Source organism: Aedes aegypti, chromosome 3, assembly GCF_002204515.2.
Source record: "Aedes aegypti strain LVP_AGWG chromosome 3, AaegL5.0 Primary Assembly, whole genome shotgun sequence".
NCBI lineage: Eukaryota > Metazoa > Arthropoda > Insecta > Diptera > Culicidae > Aedes > Aedes aegypti.
Window position 1 is genome coordinate 161,369,790 of NC_035109.1, and position 18,138 is coordinate 161,387,927.

Sequence of the window (18,138 nt, forward strand, 5' to 3'; positions counted from 1 at the left end):
TGTTTTTATTAATATCACCAACACCAATGTCCTTCGATTTTGTTGTATGCTCCTGTCGAGGCTAGCGATGGAGTAAGGATTAATCGTGTCCGATATATTGTTCGCGTAGTGCGGGCACGAAAATGTGCCGTGAAGTGCATCAATAGTGTTTGGTATATTCGGTCTCTAGTAATAACGGTTGTCCAATCAATATAACTTTCCTTACCCGTTGAGCGTATGGACATGACCGGCGCCGTTATTGACTTTCAAATTTTGAACTCTCGATTAGTGCACAGATAATGGTTAGCTAATCCCAAGGCCATCTATTAAATCTATGAGCAATTTTGATTGTTCTGGTCAATTACGAGTACGGTCATGAATGTACGGCTTGATGCTACAACTATGTAGATAACTCGAAAATCTAAATTTCCAATGATGGATAATCACAGAGAATATGGAATATGATATGATTGAAAAGTAATCTTTGACTCATTTACTTTGAATCACACGCTTATGATCTGCGCATATCTGGCAGATTTAATTAAGAATTATGTTTCGACAAATTGGACTCCAAAAATCTAAATCGAGTTATCTAGTTGTAGCATTAAGAGGACGATATATCAACATTAATGAATATGATTGTCACCTGAAGAGATGGGTCACGATAGAGATAGGATGAGGCGGGTATGGAGTGTGCATCTTCCTCTATGAAACCTGAAAAATTCCGAAGACTGTCTCACGTAATTAATGGATAGCTCTCCACTAGTGTAACTGAAAAGTATTTTAGAATTTTAAAATTTATACCGTTCTATGAAATGTCCATCTTAAGTTTTAAAATTCGTTCAAATAACCAAATTAAAAAAAAATCAGTGGTTGGGCTTGTAAAATTATGTTAAAAATTTAAATTTGGGAGCAGATTCACATGAAGATAAACAAGCTACTTCAAAGTTTGATTAACATAAACTTAATCAACAAGGATAAAGTTCGATGTAACGCTGAGACTTAGTCGGGGCATTGACAAAAAGGGTCATAACATAAAAGAACTGTAATAAAAACTTTTTCCGTCCTACATAAAAAAATCAGTGCGGCAAAATTTGATCGATAAGGTGGGCTTACTATTTTCTCTGGGACTATTTGTCTTACTTTCGGCCTGTTTTAAAAATAGACAATAAGAAAGTGTTTTTCCATCTCTTAGGGAGGCGTCCAGAGTGGTGGAAAGCCAAAACAAAGGTTTTGACAAAACAAAGCTCATTTGACAAAAACATGTAGAAAATGGGAGAATCCCGGCTAAGCAAGGACTTTTGGAGACTTTTAAGACTCTGGAAAATATCCTCTACTTGAATATGTTGATGATCCAGTGTCGCTTGGAAAAATATCAGCCATCCCAGAAAGTATTAGTACGACTTTGATAACGAGAATTATAATATTTTTTCAAACAAATAAATATTTTCATATTTTTCCTTAGGGTATTTTAAATGCTGCCTGTGAAAAATTTGATTGATAAAATAATCTTTTACCATGATTTTTTTGATTTTAGAAAATCAATTTTTATTTAGCCAGCACAGACCTTTCTCTTGTGTTTTGTTGAAACTTAACAAGTATTGAATGTTTTTATCAAAATCCTTCGATGTCGTGAAATCAAGTACATTGTATCTAAGATGTTCCACAAGATTTTTTTTTCAAATATTTATTTGGATATATGCAAGGAAACGTTTGACAAAATGAAGAAATTCTACAAGATCTCTTCTTTTTCTCTCCATACTAGAAAACATCACAAAATCATAACTTTTCAGGTATTTTCAATACAAATAAATAGTTTTGGACAGGCTTAAAAATCGTTTTTTTAATGTTTTAACGTAACTATAAAAACTTGGTTTTGACTCTTTTTTAAATCAACCGTAGCTGAAATCAGATTTTTAGTTTCTATTCAAACTTCTAATACTTATACGTTTATAATTTTCATAGACAATTAGCGTATTGGCAATGATATACTTTTTTCAAGTTTTTATTGTACGTACATTATGATCTAACATAAATTTCGTACAACGAAGTCGCTCAGATATATCGCGATTTGTGCAGAACTGAAAAAAGGAGCTTCTAGAAATGTAGCAGCATAAACAAACAGGCAGCAAAAGATATCGCACAAAATTTAAAATCTGCTTTTGACTAATGCAAGAACAAAATGTGTGAAAATCAGATTATTTTTAATATAGGTCGGACTCGATTATCTGGAATTTTAGACTCGATTATTCGAAGTATGTTTTTTGATATTCTTGTTTTTCAGTTTTCATGCATAAATATGTGCAATATATATGAGGTATGAAAAATTGTTTTTTTTTGGGTAAAATAAATCGATACTCCGGATAATCGAGTGCGACCTGTACTGCCCATAAAGGCATAACTGTCCCATATGGAATTAGTAGGCATTGAGAAAACAGCACTCAAAGTTTGAAGTTCGCATTTTCATACAAATGTTTATAATTTTATGATAAATTTTTGAATGCAATATTCATTTAGCTCCACCCCACAGGATACTCAATTTGCTAATATTGATCAGTAAAAAATATAAAGTTCAACATAATTCCAGTTTTGCAGTTGCTATTGGGGTTCAAAGTTCATATAGAGACTGTTGTGCCTTTATTTTTCAATATGGGACTGCACCAACTTCATATTTTTCCACAACATTTTCAAACAAAGTGTATAAATTTTGATATGCCTAGTGAAGTGCATATTAAAACATGAATGTTGCGATGAAAAAAGGTGTTGGTTCGAAAATCAATATGGGACAGTTATGCTTTTATGGGCAGTGTAGCAGTATGGTAAAATCGTGCTCATACTTTCTGGGACACCTTATATAACTGCTTGAAATACATATATTTATCCTATTAAACAGCACTACTGAACAGTGAACACGTTTCGACCAATATAACCCAGGAAACTATCACAAACCGTTTAAAAACTTTTTAAATAACTAAACCAACAAGCTCGTGACGTACAACTTTTGGCAACCCCTTGTAAAACTTTTTGTACGATTATTTTACGTGGATTACGTAATTAATGGACGATGCCTTATTTGGACGCATTTGTTTTGTCTTTGTGGAAAATACTATTTAACTCCAAATTAGGAACCTTTTTGCTGTGTATCATAATAGTTATATGTTAATTATAAAAATGGAAGTACGATTTTCACAGATTTTTACTATTACAAGAAAGTGGGCACTTTATTTTGATGTTGACTGTATCAAATGTACTAAATTCATAATTTTTTATTTGTTATTTTTTTACAAGAAGTAGATTTCATTCTATACATGTTTGCAAAACGGTCAACAGTTGAGCGGTTAGTTTTACTGAACTGTTTCCTATTTTAATCATAATTTCCTATTCAGTTCAAGCCATGTATTCTCGTGAAATAAAATAAAAGCTCAGATTGCTGTTTGGTTCTCTAGATTTGTGATTTTGATAAATTTGAGGAGCGGCTTTAATTCATCTTCACGTCGGTTCAGGCCAGTATTCTTATTCTGAATTTAAAATCGCATTTTTAGAAGCTCAGTTAGCAAAACTTTCCCGAACTGACATGGAATGACCTCTATGAATAAAAACGGAACACGTTGCCACCGCACACATTTTCCGCCCGTCCGCCTTCGCGGTAACGCTTTTCCCTTTTTGCGTCGCTATTCAAATTATGTATCACGTGTTTGCTTCCAGTGTTTCCCTCTATTGTGCATCCACAAAATTGGTTGGTGGCGCGCCCACAAAGCAGCAGTGCACGACAACGTCGCTGTGTGTGTGTGTGTTTGTATGTCTAGGCTAAGCAGGCCTCGAAAATATAGGTTTGTGCCTCATGAATGAATCGAACAAAACTATGTGCTGAAGCGCAATAATCGAACGGAGTTGTGAATCAAATTGCGCCCAAATGTGTTTGTGATCTGTTCTTAAGGCCTCAATCGGACAAAGTGTTACGCGAAAGCAGAGCAAGACCATTTTCAATGTGTACAACAAAGGCCGGCTCTATCGTTGATTGCAAATAAAAAAAAACTCAATCTCGTCGTCAACGCTAGCGGAGAAAAATATACACAGAAAGAAAAACTCAAAGGAACCAGAAAAATAAACAATACAAAAGCAGAAAAAATATTCAGATCGTAGAAACCTACGCCATTCATTTTCCTCGCTTGGTGAAAAACTGCAGCGGAGAAGAGTGATTCGGGATTGCTATTTGAATATAAATCAGTGCCGCAAAGAGTGAAAACAAAGACCCTCCCCCCACTGCACCGTACCAATCTTCGTGCTGTGTTCAGAGTGATACTTTTGGAAGAGTGCAAAGCAAAACTGAAAGGGATAGATACCGAGAAATAGCGGTGCACATTCTACGACGATGAATCCGGGCCATTCGGGAACGTCAAGGCGACCGTATTCACGGGGTGCCGCCCCAAGGAATCGCTCTCGTATGCCGTTCTCTCCTCACCATTCGCATCATTCCAATCGCAACCATGGCGGCGGCCACAGTCAGTCCTGGTACAACAAGGACATGGAGAACAGCTTCAACTATGGGTAAGTGTTTTTGCATCAGAAGCATGATCGTGCGAGAGCTCTTGCGCACGGTATCTCGTAGCCTTACACAAGTAGATAAAGATGGTCAGGAATGAAGAGATTCGTACTAAATTGAAGAAACTATACCTTTCGGATAGCCAGTAAAGTATGAAAAACACTTTTATTTGAAAAAAAAAAAATCAAAGTTAGTATTTCGTACAATATTTACTGATATGTATATAAAAAGATTTGAACTGTAAGTACTTACGCTGCATGTCATATAAATTGTTTAAACCTTGAGACATAGATCAACGGCAAATGTTGTTTTACCATAGAAAGGTATGGTTTCTTCGCAATCTAAAATATACACTCAAATTAATAGCTATATAATTTATATTAACAATTCTTGTTTGATGACTAATTAATATTCTGCAAAACGTTAATTACCAGATTAAGAACAATACAAGTGTTGATACAAACATGATCGTTTGCTTAGCTTTGAGAATTTTCGATTGAAAAAAAATGAATGCAAAATGCAATCTTTTTTTTTTGCGGGGTGTCGTATTTCGCAAGCAAGCGGGATCGAAATCCCCTAGAAATGAATCTAAATCCGTCCACTTCATACAAAACGCCTGCTCAAGGATGGAAAAAAATCATCTCTAACGACAAACAACACATTATTTGAATGGTCTAAGAGTGCCATTGCTCTTGCAGCAGCATGATTTCAACACACTACACGCGTATATTTCAGATATTTGCAAGATCTGATTCACTGTTTGTCGTGGGACAAAGAGTTTATCGGATATTGTTACAAGTCGCGATCAACTTGAATCATGCCGTATTCACGCAATTATTTTCCACGTAGCCCTTGCCGATAGCGCTATTATTCGTCATATCAAACTTAACGCTAAATAGCCCGTCATTCATTGATAGTTTATATTGATTTGAAAAAGTATCACTGTACGAGCTAACATGCATTAAGTCTGCTGATACATTTTTAAGCTGGGTCAGTGCAAAACCAACTGATTTTCTTTGATTCGAAATCGTGAGATGAATTAGCAACAATCATTAACGACACGTACTTACACATTTCAATGACGACCTACTTCGTCTTAAAATGTTCCACTACGGCGGATATTCAAATTAACCTGCAACAAAGATTCATTTTAAAAGTGCAATTTTGCGAAAGCTGTTATGTGAACGAACACTTGTACTCCAAAAATCAGATAAAACTACTGTAATTCGATAAATAACTTCAGTTCAATTATCCATTTTGCACTTTTTCACCGGTATCGCATGGACAACAAATCTATAATGAAAAATTATGAAATCTGTACATTTCTCCCGACTATGGATGGTACTTTTGGAAGAATCCCAGAATAAATGTGATGATTTCTGCCCAGCGAAATAAGTCTAGGATTGCGTGATATGACCAGTGGATAAACTGGTGAATCGCTTCCGATTATCTTTTGGGACAATGAAATTGCCAAGGCCTATTCAGAACGAATGCATGAAAACGAAAAAGGGAGCAAATACTAAATGCGATTGGAGAAGCTATGAAAAGTTATGCCGGAAAACCCTTCTATTGAACTCTTACTAAAAGCATATTCATTCATCTTACAGGAGGTTTTAGGAATTAAATACAGCGCTTCAATCAGTTTAATTAGGTTGCTGGAATCAACGGCATCCTCTACAATTTAAGTCACAAGCGCGTCGGAGGAGCAGTTGGAAAGTGTCATGAACATGATCTTGAAGTAACCTCGGAAACACCAGTTCGAATCTGGGTCACGTAATAAAAAAAAAACTTCGATGACGGACAAATAATGCAAGGAAAAGTGCAGAAAATAGACAAAATCTTTTTTCTTCTTTTTCTTTACCACGTGCTATGAAATTTTGACATCTATCACTCTAAAGACTCGGAACGAAAAGTGCCCGCCCACACAAACTAACCCCACTATCAGAAAGATGAATTGGGCTCAATAGCGGCTGGCAAAGCCAATGCTTACCAATGTTGATGTGTCCTTTTGAAATGTTTGTCCAGAAATAACTCGTCAAAAGTGAATCTAAGGGCAACTTAACCGGTGCTTCAAATCACCACTTTGGTCCAAATTTTTGGATCATGTTAAAAATTGGAGTTGGCACCTGTGTTGCAAATTATGCTCCAATTTTATTTTCTACCAGTTTTCTGGTCTATTTTGTTGGAACAGGCTAACTGACTGGTCCAGTTTTGGTCGGATTTGGACCAAGATTTGAGCTGTTTAAAATCGGGTTTGACGCATAATTGTTGACCAGTTAGAATTTTTCTCTCTGAAACAGGTGAGGGTGCAAAAGTTGAAATTATTCAAAAAGGAAAGAGGGAGAGTAAAAGGTGCCGAAAAAAAGCTTACGATTTCGGAAATATTCGAGAAACGAAGGAAATCAGTTTGGAATTGCAAAGGACAATTTTTGTAAATATGCTCCAAGAATTTCTTCGGCCACGGTGGAATAGTATCGCGGATCACGTTAGTAGTGATTGATCCTTTGATCTTGTCGCTTCGGCGTTCAATGCTTTTATCGAGTAATATCGTGAATTCGATTAGGCGCATTCATTTCAAATTATATATTTATCGTTTACCAAAACGAATCCTTTACCCAAACCTTTCCCATATCCAAACTCCCAGTGTCTACTTGTGGAAGTGCAGAGGACTCTTCGGCTTCCATAAAGCAAGTAACACGTCAACATTACCTTCCCATCCCCAAATTAACATGCATTCGGACGCAGCCGGCGCCGTTATTGTTTGTTATAATAATGAGAGCACCAGTACTTACACATTGATGATGCTACTGATCCCGAGTAGTGTCTGTTGGTTCCCTGTGTAAGTAAAGCTGTTCTTGCAATAACGAAGTAGCATCTGTTGGCGGTCAATCATGCTCCTGCTCATGCTCATGATATATCATAGAAAAAGAATATGTTTGTTTCTAATTAATTTTTGTATTTGTTATATATTGTTTATTATTCTGCACAAATGTGTTTCAATTTATGGGAAACTGTTTCAGTTCTTGTATAGGGGAAAAGGGGCAAAATAACTTTTCATCTCGTTTCAGAGAGCGAGCAAAGGCGCTTAAACCTAGGCTCTAGAGCCAGGACATGAGGAAGAAATGCCTATGTCCCATCCCAGGAGAACAGCAATGGAGTGTGCATTAACTTTTCTAGCAACGCCACTCCCAACGATTTTAACAATAACCCTGAATTGAAACGGTTGGTACGGTTGTCCCCGTTTCTTCCTTCCTTGAATTGAAAAAAAAATTGTTTATTAGTTCATTCAGGCGTGAATAACCTAATAGCCATATTTTTTTCAATTTTCTTCTACCCCAAAGTCTGCACAGTGGGCCTGGCCATTTTAATGTTTGTATCATATCGCTGATATTGTGCAAATATTAATACTGACAAGAAAATACCTGAATATATTTAGGTATTTCCAGGATGCTTTTCAATATTGGCTGTGCAAGCGCTTAGATTAGATTAGATTAGATATGCTCCAAGAATTTCTTCGGGAATTTCCTCCAGGAATTCCTTAAGGGATTTCCAGAAGGAATTCTTCCGGGGATTTTTCAGTGAATTTATCCGGAAATATCCTCCAGGAATTTCGTTAGGGATTTGCACCAGAGATTTGTTGCCAAGAATTCCTCCGGTGATTCCCACTGAAAACTCCGGTTGTATTCTCCAGGAATAACCTCTGGAGATTTTCTCAAGAAATTCTATCGAGGATTTTTCTCAGAGAATTGATGCAGAGATTACCTCCAGGATTTTTTCTTGGAATTAAAACCCGAAATTTCTCAGGGGATGGCCTCTAGAAAATCCTCCGAGTTTCTCCTGAAATTCCACTGGTATTCTACAGAAGTCCTCCGGGGATTTTCTTTAGGAATTTTCCCCAAAAATTTTCTCTAAAGATTTGCTCTAGAAATTCTTACAAGCATTTGCTCCAGGAATTCATCCAAGGATTTCCTTCAGAACTCAAACGATTTGCTCCAAGTATTCTTCCGGGGATTTTGTTCAGAATTTCCTTCGGGAATTTCGTCCAGTAATTCCTTCGAGGATTTCATCCAGAAACTCCTTTGCCGATTTGCTCCAGGAAATCCTTCAGAGAAAAAAATGAGAGAAAAAGTTCTGAGTTCCTCCTGAAATTCAACGGAGGAAATTCTGGAAGTCCTTTAGAAATTCTCCAGAAATTTTCAGAAAGTTCTTCCGGGATTTCCTCCATAGTTCCTTCAGGAATTTCTTCGCAGTTTCTCTAGAAAATATTCCGCAGTTCCTCCAGCAAATTATTCGGTGTTCCACCAGGAATTCTTTGGAGGTCCTCCAAGAATTTCTTCAGAGTTCCTCATGGATTTTTTTTTCAGACTTCCTCCAACAATTCCTTTAGATTTTCTACGGAGATTCCTTTGGTGTTCCTCCGGGAACTCCTTCGGCTGAAGTTCGAAGTTTCGCAAGGAATTCTTCAGAGTTCCTACAGTAATTTCTCGGAAATCCTCTAGAAGTTCCACTAGGCGTTGTTCTAGAGTTACTCCGGGACTTCCTCTAGATTTTTTTCCGAAAAATCCTCTAGAGTTCCTTCACGAATTTCTTCGAATTTTTTTAGAATTCCCCAGAGTTCATTAAGGATTTCTGCTGGAATCCCACTGGAGTTCCTCCAGGAATTGCTTTCTTCCAGAAATTCCGTCGGAGTTCCTCCAGTAATTCCCCGAAGTTCCGCTTCCATCAATTCTTCAGGAGTTCCTCGTGTAGTTCCTTTGGATTCAATACAGCAATTCCACGGTAGTTCCTTTGGAGCTCTACCAGAAATTTCTTCGGGTTTCCTCCATAGTTTCTCCAGCAATTTCACCGGTGTTTCTTAAGCAATCACCTTGGAGTTTTTACAAGAACGCCTTCGGAGTTCCTCTACCGATTCCTCCGGAGTTCCTATAAGATTTTTTTTCATATATCTTCCAGGAATTACTTCAAAGTTCCTTCGGAGCTCCAGCGATAATTCCCTCAGATTTCTTCATGGTTCCTTGAGCAATTCCTCAGGATTTTCTCCAGTTATTCCTTCGGAGTTCCTCTAGAAAGTCTTTTGGAGTTTCTCCAGAAATTCTTCCGGGGTTTCTCCAGGAAGTCCCCTGGAGTTTTTCTGAGAATTCATTCAGACTTCTTCCGGGAATTAATCCGCATTCCTTCCAGGAATTCCTCTGCACTCCATCCAGGAATTCCTCTATACATTCCTTTGGAGTTCTTCTAGCAATTCCTCCGAAGTTCTTCTGATGCTCCACTGGGGATTTCTCAGAAGTTCTTCCGGAAAAGTCTCTATTCCTTCGGAGCTCCGCCACGAATTCTATTGGAATTGCTTCGAAGTTCGTCCAGGTATTCCTCCGGAGTTCCTTCGAGATTCTGCTGGTTCAATCAATTCTGCTAGTTCAATCCACTGTTTGTTTGTTTCTGTTGATCATATTCAAAATGGATCGAAAAAAAAAATACAACGACCGGTGCATGCGCGTGCGGTTTGGTCTATTTAATTTTGACACCAGTGAAGTTGCCCTAAAGCAGTCCTCAATTACGAATAGTTCTAATTAGCCATGTTGGTTATCCCTTTCAATCGACTGTAGAACTGATTTGAGGCCGACTTATACAGGTTAATGGTTACTTGGGGCGGCATGATAATGTGCAGATGTGATCGTTTCAGCAGAGCTACTTGGGCGCTTCCATAATTCACTTTGGTGGGGGAAATTTTTCTCGGCCAAATCGTCTGAATCTTTGCAATAAGAAGCACTTCAATACAACGCATGTTTTGGCCAAATATGAGCGCAGTAACTTTCAATAAACCCCACTGCTAAATTGAATCAAAATTGCCAAGAATAGGATCCGCCGACTCTTACATTGCTACATGAGATCTCAAAAAATGTGTCTCAATATGGGGCTCTGCACAAAAATCAATCTCTCTCTTTCACTCTTCCATGGAATTAGTGAACAACAAGGCCAGTAAACGTCAAAATCCCATACAAAATCAAAACAGTGCAGAGGCCTATAGCACGTGCTCAAGCGCGTGATTTGTTTGTGCTCATGGCAAACTGATCACAAGCTCTTGATGTGAAGTACGTATACACGATGTCTTTTTTTTGTACACGGGAACATCCACCATTTTTATCATTTTTAGTCATTTTAATAATTCGTTTTATCTGATTTACTTGCAAATCAAAAGTCGTTATTAACTCAGAATGTTTCTAAAAGCTACACCAAAAAAGAAATTCAGATATTTCTGGGTTAGGTTCATCTAAAAACACAAGTATACAGAATTTTTTAAAGGATTGCTATACGCAAAAAATATCCGGTAGATATGCCATTTTAGGGGCCCAATGGCCCAATGTAAAAAAATCAAGTGTAAATGAATTATTATTTTTATCAATATAGTTCAAGAATCAACAAACACGGAAGTGATTACAAAATTGGAATGATCACATCTTTCATATTTTTAACGTGAGTCTTGATTACGTGATGGTTTAAAAAAAACATAGGAACTCAGGTGGTCAATTGTCATAATTTAAGCAGATTCTGAAACTTAGAAGAGTTTTCCGATAGCTTATCAAAAACGGTTCGAGAGTACCAAAGAAATGTGTATATTTTTTTTTATTAAAATAATATTGGTAACGCTAAGGGCTGAATGTTCCACACATGCTGTGCAAGTTTAAAATTTGATCGATAAACCTCAAAGTCTGATTCCCAAAGGATAGTCTAGTGACTTGATCTTTTACCATGTTTGTATTTTCACTACGTTTTTTTCTGTTCTCAACCCAGCTTTATAGGAAATATAAATGATATGGCTAAATAAATTGAGTGTATTTGTTATATTTATAAAAAGAACCACAGAAATCCAATAATTTTACCTAAAAATTAAACGTAAGGCTTACACCATTTTTGTCAAGTTCACTCCACCAGAGACGATTTATCCAACTGTTATCCTCTAAACTAGCTCAAACTCAAATGCCAGTTCTGTTTCACACAGTGGTTTTGGTTCACGTTCTGTTAGTGTAATGCTATTGACTAAGCCTAAATGCATTTTGTTTTTATTAAATATTGGAAAATGGAATTGAGCATAATATAAAAACAACTCGTCTGAGCGCAACACAATTAACAATAATTTCCGAATGCATCCTAGTACTTGTTTTTTGGAAGATGGAATATTTCTCATCAGTGTTACTTTTTCCTGTGTAGTTTTGAATTCACCTTTCTGCAGCCAAGTTTTTTATTTGACTTATACATAATTGAACTAAGAGGGGACGAATAGTTCCAGCTTGTTTGTTACATCCTCTTGTCGAATCACATACCTTGTTTGTATTATAGAGTTAATGGTTATTTTGGTTCGCATATCACATCTCACATATCGTGGCTAAAACACTAAGCGCAACGACTGATTATAATAATGTTAAACAATGTGTTTTTATTACCATATAATAGAAGGGCCATTGCTATGGGTTACTAAATCTAATCATTTTCATATTAAATTTTGTGAAAGATTTCATTGAACCTTTCTATTCATAATATTTTATTTACCAATTCGCGTAAATAGGGGTAACTTTGATAACGCAGCTAATGTTTTTTGTCGCGAAATCGGAGTGATTTTTTTTAGCTTGATTTTAGTTTGTTATATGGTCAGGTATCGGGTTTTTAAACCCGAAATCCGAATCGAACCGGAACTCGACGGTTCTAAGTTTACTCTACAGTAGCAAATCACAGTCAGCGAAGCCAGTAAAACTCACGCCCATCGCTGCTGTAGACAAGAAGCCTTGAAAATAGCAAAACACCCGTTGCTAAGGGCAACCCAAAATTATTTCGCTATGCATTTCCCGCATTTAGAGTCTTCATTGACACTATTGCGGGGATATTTAAAAATTTGGATAGGCTCGCGAAAATAACGTGCACTATCTCCGCACAGAACAAAATTCACAAAGTGTGCTTTGCGTGCTGTTTGATAGAAGCATCATCAAATTAGTCCTTGGCTGGGGGTCCTCTACTGTCACATCGCAGATTTCCAATAAATATTGCTTAAGAAAATCTGCCGTCAGAACTTTTCAAGATTTGTTGTTGATACAGATTTTCCTCAATAAGAGACGACCTAAATATCGCATAATTCGCGTAAATGGCAACCCGTATCTAATTTCGAGTAATTCACTCCAGTGTGATAAGAAGAACAACCGAATCGCTCCGAGCTGACATTCTATGGACGCGGTTCTGAATGAGTGGATGGTACTTAGGGTAAATGTTCCAATAGTGGAGGTACTAAGCACGGTTCAACTTCATTTAACCCCATAGAAATCAAGTAGCGCAATGAATCTGCATATTTTTGTTGTAACGGGAAATAACGACCTTTCGCTTAATGATAAAATTGACTTCATCGCAGTAACCATCGGGATGTCAGTGAAAAATAATACTTCCACTATTGGTACACTGTTCCTTTAGTTGAGGTAAATTTTTAATTTGTTTTCCTATAGTTGTGGTATCCTTTGTTTTCTTATGGGATCCTCCATTATTAAGAACACTTTACAGCAACTATTGGTACAAGTGAGAAAAGTTTAACCAGTTTTGCTGATATTTCATCAATTTTGAAGCAATTTGCACAATGTTTTCAGCTATTTCTTGTATCAATAAGCCAATACGTCGATTAGCGGTGTCGGATCTGCAGCTAAATCAATTAAATCAGTGTAAATGGCACTATCGCAACTATAGCAACACCCATAGCTAATGGATCTCTTACCCTATTCCAAACCTTTCCAGACCTTACCAAACAGAATATGTGCGCTTCACAGCAGCTGTACGAGGGTCAACATGCCATTTTTATGCGAGATATAGTAATGTTTCAGTTCCCATAGCATGCAATACACAGTCGTAACGATCATCCTCAAGATTTCTCAATGTCATAAATCAAAACAAACAATTAACAACCTAGTAACGAGCATAGCTGTCTTTGATTTTTTGCCTGGAAAGTTCCCTGCTCGATGTAGGTGAATTTTCCAGGAATCATTTTTTTTTCTTGCAACGCGTAATAATGATTTGGATTTTAATTTCATGCACCCAACATAGGCTGCTTGATGCGATTCACGTTTTTGAACTACTGTAGTTCAAGTGCCACGTGACTTTCTTGAAATTCAAGCCTACTACTATTACACCCAAAAGTTGAAACCGTCATTATAGGCGTTTTCTGCGTCTATTGATGGCGGAAAAGTGTTCTTCTGAGCGACATGACGTTTTTGAGCGTCTATTGATAGGCAGATAATCCGGTCATTGAGTCGAGCAGTTTTTACGGTACAAATGGGGAAGTACAACTTGATATGCTTTTTGCACCACGCATACCAACAAGCGGGTTTAGTGCTGTGGTATAGTATTTGGTTTTCACGCTCATGACCATGGATCGATCCTGGTTGATGTCGCATATGTATTTTCTTTTCATGTGCGTGCATCACCAACACATGTATTAAAAAATAAAACTTCCACACATATGCCTCTTTTAAGTGCATGTATTGGAAGTATGGAGATACGCAAAAAACCGAGAGGGTGCAAACCAGATTCGAACCATAATCATCGGATCGACTAGTACACTGTGTATCTACTACTCCAAACTTACTACTCTAAAGTGAAGAGTAACCAAAGTCGATGTGGTTTTACGTTTCATATGCATGATTGCTCATGCTGTTGATAAACATGTGAACATGTGTTATCCCCAGCAAAATAAAGATATACAGTCAAGTCTCCTTTAAAGCGTTAATCATCGTATGTTGAACAAGTTTAATGTATATTCATAATAATTTATCACCTACCAGAGTAGCCACATTCTCTATTGTAGAACTTACTTAATGACTGTTCATTTTATAAAGTGGACACCTTGTGCATGCTATATCTTTATAATATATCAATAGAATCGTAATCGGTTTTCTGTATACAGTATCGTTAGACTATTATATTATTGCACGATGGTGTTATAACAAAAAAGCCATCAAAATAATTATAATTCACACGAATAAGGAACAATGTTTAGAATGGTCAAAGATTGGTAGGTCTGGAGCCAAGTATAATAGTTGAGTATACCAAAACACAATTCATTCATAAAAATTCGGATTTTTGGTATGTGAAAAATATTGTTTAAGTTTGAAGAACATCTTTTCTAGGAAGTTTTTGTCGAAACTTCTTTGTTCTTCTTTGTAAGATCTTATATTTCCATATAAGAGGAAAATAATATATTACGATGCACAGAAAACCGATTATGATTTCATTGATAAACTAGCTAACCCAGCGTGGCTAGTCACGTTCCATAAGAATTTTCAAGCAAAAACCTCTTTCAAAGATTAATAATGTTTATGTTCAATTGCAAAATGATAACATGGACAGAGAAATTTCTCTGTTGATTAATATGCCATTGGTGTATGAATAATAAGCTGAGACACGCATGATATTTATGAACGCAAAATCGCCCAAATTTATGCTCTAACCATACTCCATTGTTATAGTGCCGTTATTCTGATCTGAAATAATTACAGCCTTAAATGCTGTTGTGAAATATTTCAAAAATTCCAGAAGCTTCTATAAATTAGAGAGAAGAATCTGACTGAAAATTCTAGAATATTCTATTGAATCCCGATTAACCAGTGCTACAATTTCTGTATAGATCTTTGTGCTGCGATGGCGATCGTCAACGATATACAACGAATCGAATTGTAATTAGGGGACTATCGACTAATGAATATATCGAGTCATCGAACAGGAATGCTTTGGAAAGCTCTTTTAGGGGACCATTATAGTTACCATAAAAAAATATTTTTATTTTGCCTTCATAAGTCGATATCGAACCATGGAACATCGACTCAAAAAGGTTGTGTAAATAAAAAAAAAAACTAGAATATTCGGCCCACAATCATGTTTATCTTTCCTTTGCAAATATCTTATTTGTTTTTGAACCTTATATTGAAATGACGAAACCCGTAATGAATCACATTTTCAACTTGCATCGGAATTTAAGTGCGGTCGAACAGCATAAAGTTGGTTTGTTTACATTTTGATTACCGTCCAAGTTCATAAAACCGGAAAACTACAATGATAAAAAGATCGTGACTTTTATACGAATTAGGAAGGACAAAGCTCCGGAAAACTCTAGAACACCCTGTGCAATAGCTGTTATAGTGCTCCACAATTTGCAATAGGGTCCTAAAATGGTTAATTAAATCTTGTTTTCATTTAATAACACCAAAGATCATATAACTGCAACTACTTTAGCAATTTTTCTCGCTCAAATAACGGATATATCATATTTAAACTTTAATTTCAAAATTGGATCCATAAATGAACCTTGACACTTGAGATCATGTTTGACGTTCGCTTAGTCGACAAAAATATCACAGGGGTTTTAGTTTTAACACTGGGGTTGTTGCTATCTGACATTTCGGAAGGGACACGGAAAACAAAATACACCCGAAATTTGAGTTCAAATCAAGAAGTGTGACAAAATCTATAAAAACATGAAAAAATGTTTTTTGTACTTAAACAAATGAAAAACATTAAAAAATTGAGTAAACATGTGTTTTTGGCCTGAACGTAAGCGTTTGGCACTAAAATTGGGACAGGGCTTTAGGACCCTATTGTAATGTTGTTACATTCAAATGGACTTTTGCAGTGCTCTTAATTTGACTGTTGTTGTGCTCTTAAATTGCTGTTGTATGCTGCTCAATGAAACCTTTCAAAGCGTTACTGACAGACAGAAAACTCTGGGATTTTATATACATGATAAAAAAGATATAGCATAAACAAGGTGTCCTCTTTATAAAATGAATAGTCTTTAAAACATGAAAACTCTGTGGAATCTTTTGCTGGTGCTATTCAAAGAAAACAAGATCACGGTTCTACTTTCACATTGATAAAAAAATATCGATCCAATGCTGATGAATGCTACCCAGAATGAGCCGATTATAAGAAACCGTGCCCCATATATGGGATTAAATTTTAACCATGGTTTTAGTATAATAGTAAAAGAGTTTTCTATAGATGAATCGATCATTTTGACTCAAGAACAACTTCTGCAAATTGGCTATTAGTTTTTGCAAGCAATTTATTTTAAGAATTATTGCACCGATATGTTGATTTTAGAACAGAACGTTCAGTGGGGAGATTGTAGTAAACCGTTTGGAGAAGTCAAGAGAACATATATACTGATTTTTTTTATCATGAAAAATATGAAAACAAAATTTCATTTTTATATAACGCAATAATCTTTTTTTTATCATTTTTAATTTTGACTATCTATGAATTGTGATAAGAATTAGTTATTCAGGACAAAATTTCAGAGACATTTTCGATAAGAAAGTTTTTCTAAGAACAACTTATGCTGTCCATAAAGGCCCATATTGAAAAAAGTAGGCACTGAGAAAATAGCGCTCAAACTTTGAAGTTTTTCTTTCATACAAATGTTTATAATTTTCTATTAGGGGCCGTCCATAAATAACGTAGCATTTTTCACTGATTTTTTACACCCCCCTTCCCTCTCGTAACGTTTCGTCACAAATGCTTGGAAAATACGTAGCATATCAAGCACCCCCCCCTTCTTCTTCTTCTTATTCTTCTTCTTCTTTTTCTTGGCATTAACGTCCTCACTGGGACAGAGCCTGCTTCTCAGCTTAGTGTTCTTATGAGCACTCCCACAGTTATTAACTGAGAGCTTTCTATGCCAAAGTTGCCATTTTCGCATTCGTATATCGTGTGGCAGGTACGATGATACTCTATGCCCAGGGAAGTCGAGAAAATTTCCAACCCGAAATGATCCTGGACCGACCGGGAATCGAACCCAGGCACCTTCAGCATGGCTTTGCTTTAAAGCCGCGGACTCTAATCACTCGGCTAAGGAAGGCCCCCTCGAAAGTAATTTGGAAAACAGTTTCAAATAAACACAGTTCCTGTTACATAATTTTGGTATCTAGTTTCATATAGGCTAAATTGTATAACTTTTGCTGTTGTCACCAAGCCAAACAAGTTTACTATAGAAAATGTGAAAAAAATTGATTGGATTGATGAAGCTCGTTATTGTTGAGTTAGGGTACAATATATTTTTAGTTTATTTTTAGTTAGAACAAAAATTTCGTTATTAAAGGATTGTTTTTTTTTTAATTATTCTTTGTTAGGAAATAGATTTCAATGAAAATGAACAATACAATATATTAATTCGAAATGAATTATTGTCCAAATTCAAATCCATTTGGCAATCAGTGGCCAGATATAGAAAAGATTACACTTGATATATTTGGAATGTTTAGAAAATTTTAGCGATTATTATACAAATTATTTATCTCTATTAATATTTCAGCTGAACTTCATTATCTTTCTTCATAATAAAATAAACCTACACAACCTATAATGAAACAGTTAAATAATAAAAAAATATCAAATTACCAAGTTATCAATAAAATTGAATGATAGGGCAATTTCGATATCAATCGAATCTGTTGTCCTCATTAATATTCAGGCTATTCCATCAAGAGCATTGATACATCAAAACAAATCGATGAGTTGATTGAGTGAGATCTCCTGCAACATTGAATGCATAATACACGGTATAAATATCTTGTTTCATGTAATATTTGCCGAAA

At 36.1% G+C, this 18,138-nt stretch overlaps 1 protein-coding gene across 10 annotated transcripts in view; it reads left to right on the plus strand.

Moving 5' to 3' along the window:
- LOC5578458 (RING finger protein 44) overlaps positions 1–18,138 on the plus strand; it is an 80,335-nt gene that overhangs the window by 42,839 nt on the left and 19,358 nt on the right. For 9 of the 10 annotated variants that reach the window (XM_021854258.1, XM_021854256.1, XM_001656930.2 and 6 more), the window contains one exon: positions 3,685–4,527. The exons of the other annotated variant lie outside the window; for it this stretch is intronic. In XM_021854258.1, the coding sequence (XP_021709950.1) occupies positions 4,352–4,527 (176 nt within the window). In that variant the 5' untranslated portion in view covers positions 3,685–4,351. The remainder of the gene's footprint in view (positions 1–3,684; positions 4,528–18,138) is intronic. 10 annotated transcript variants of the gene reach the window in all.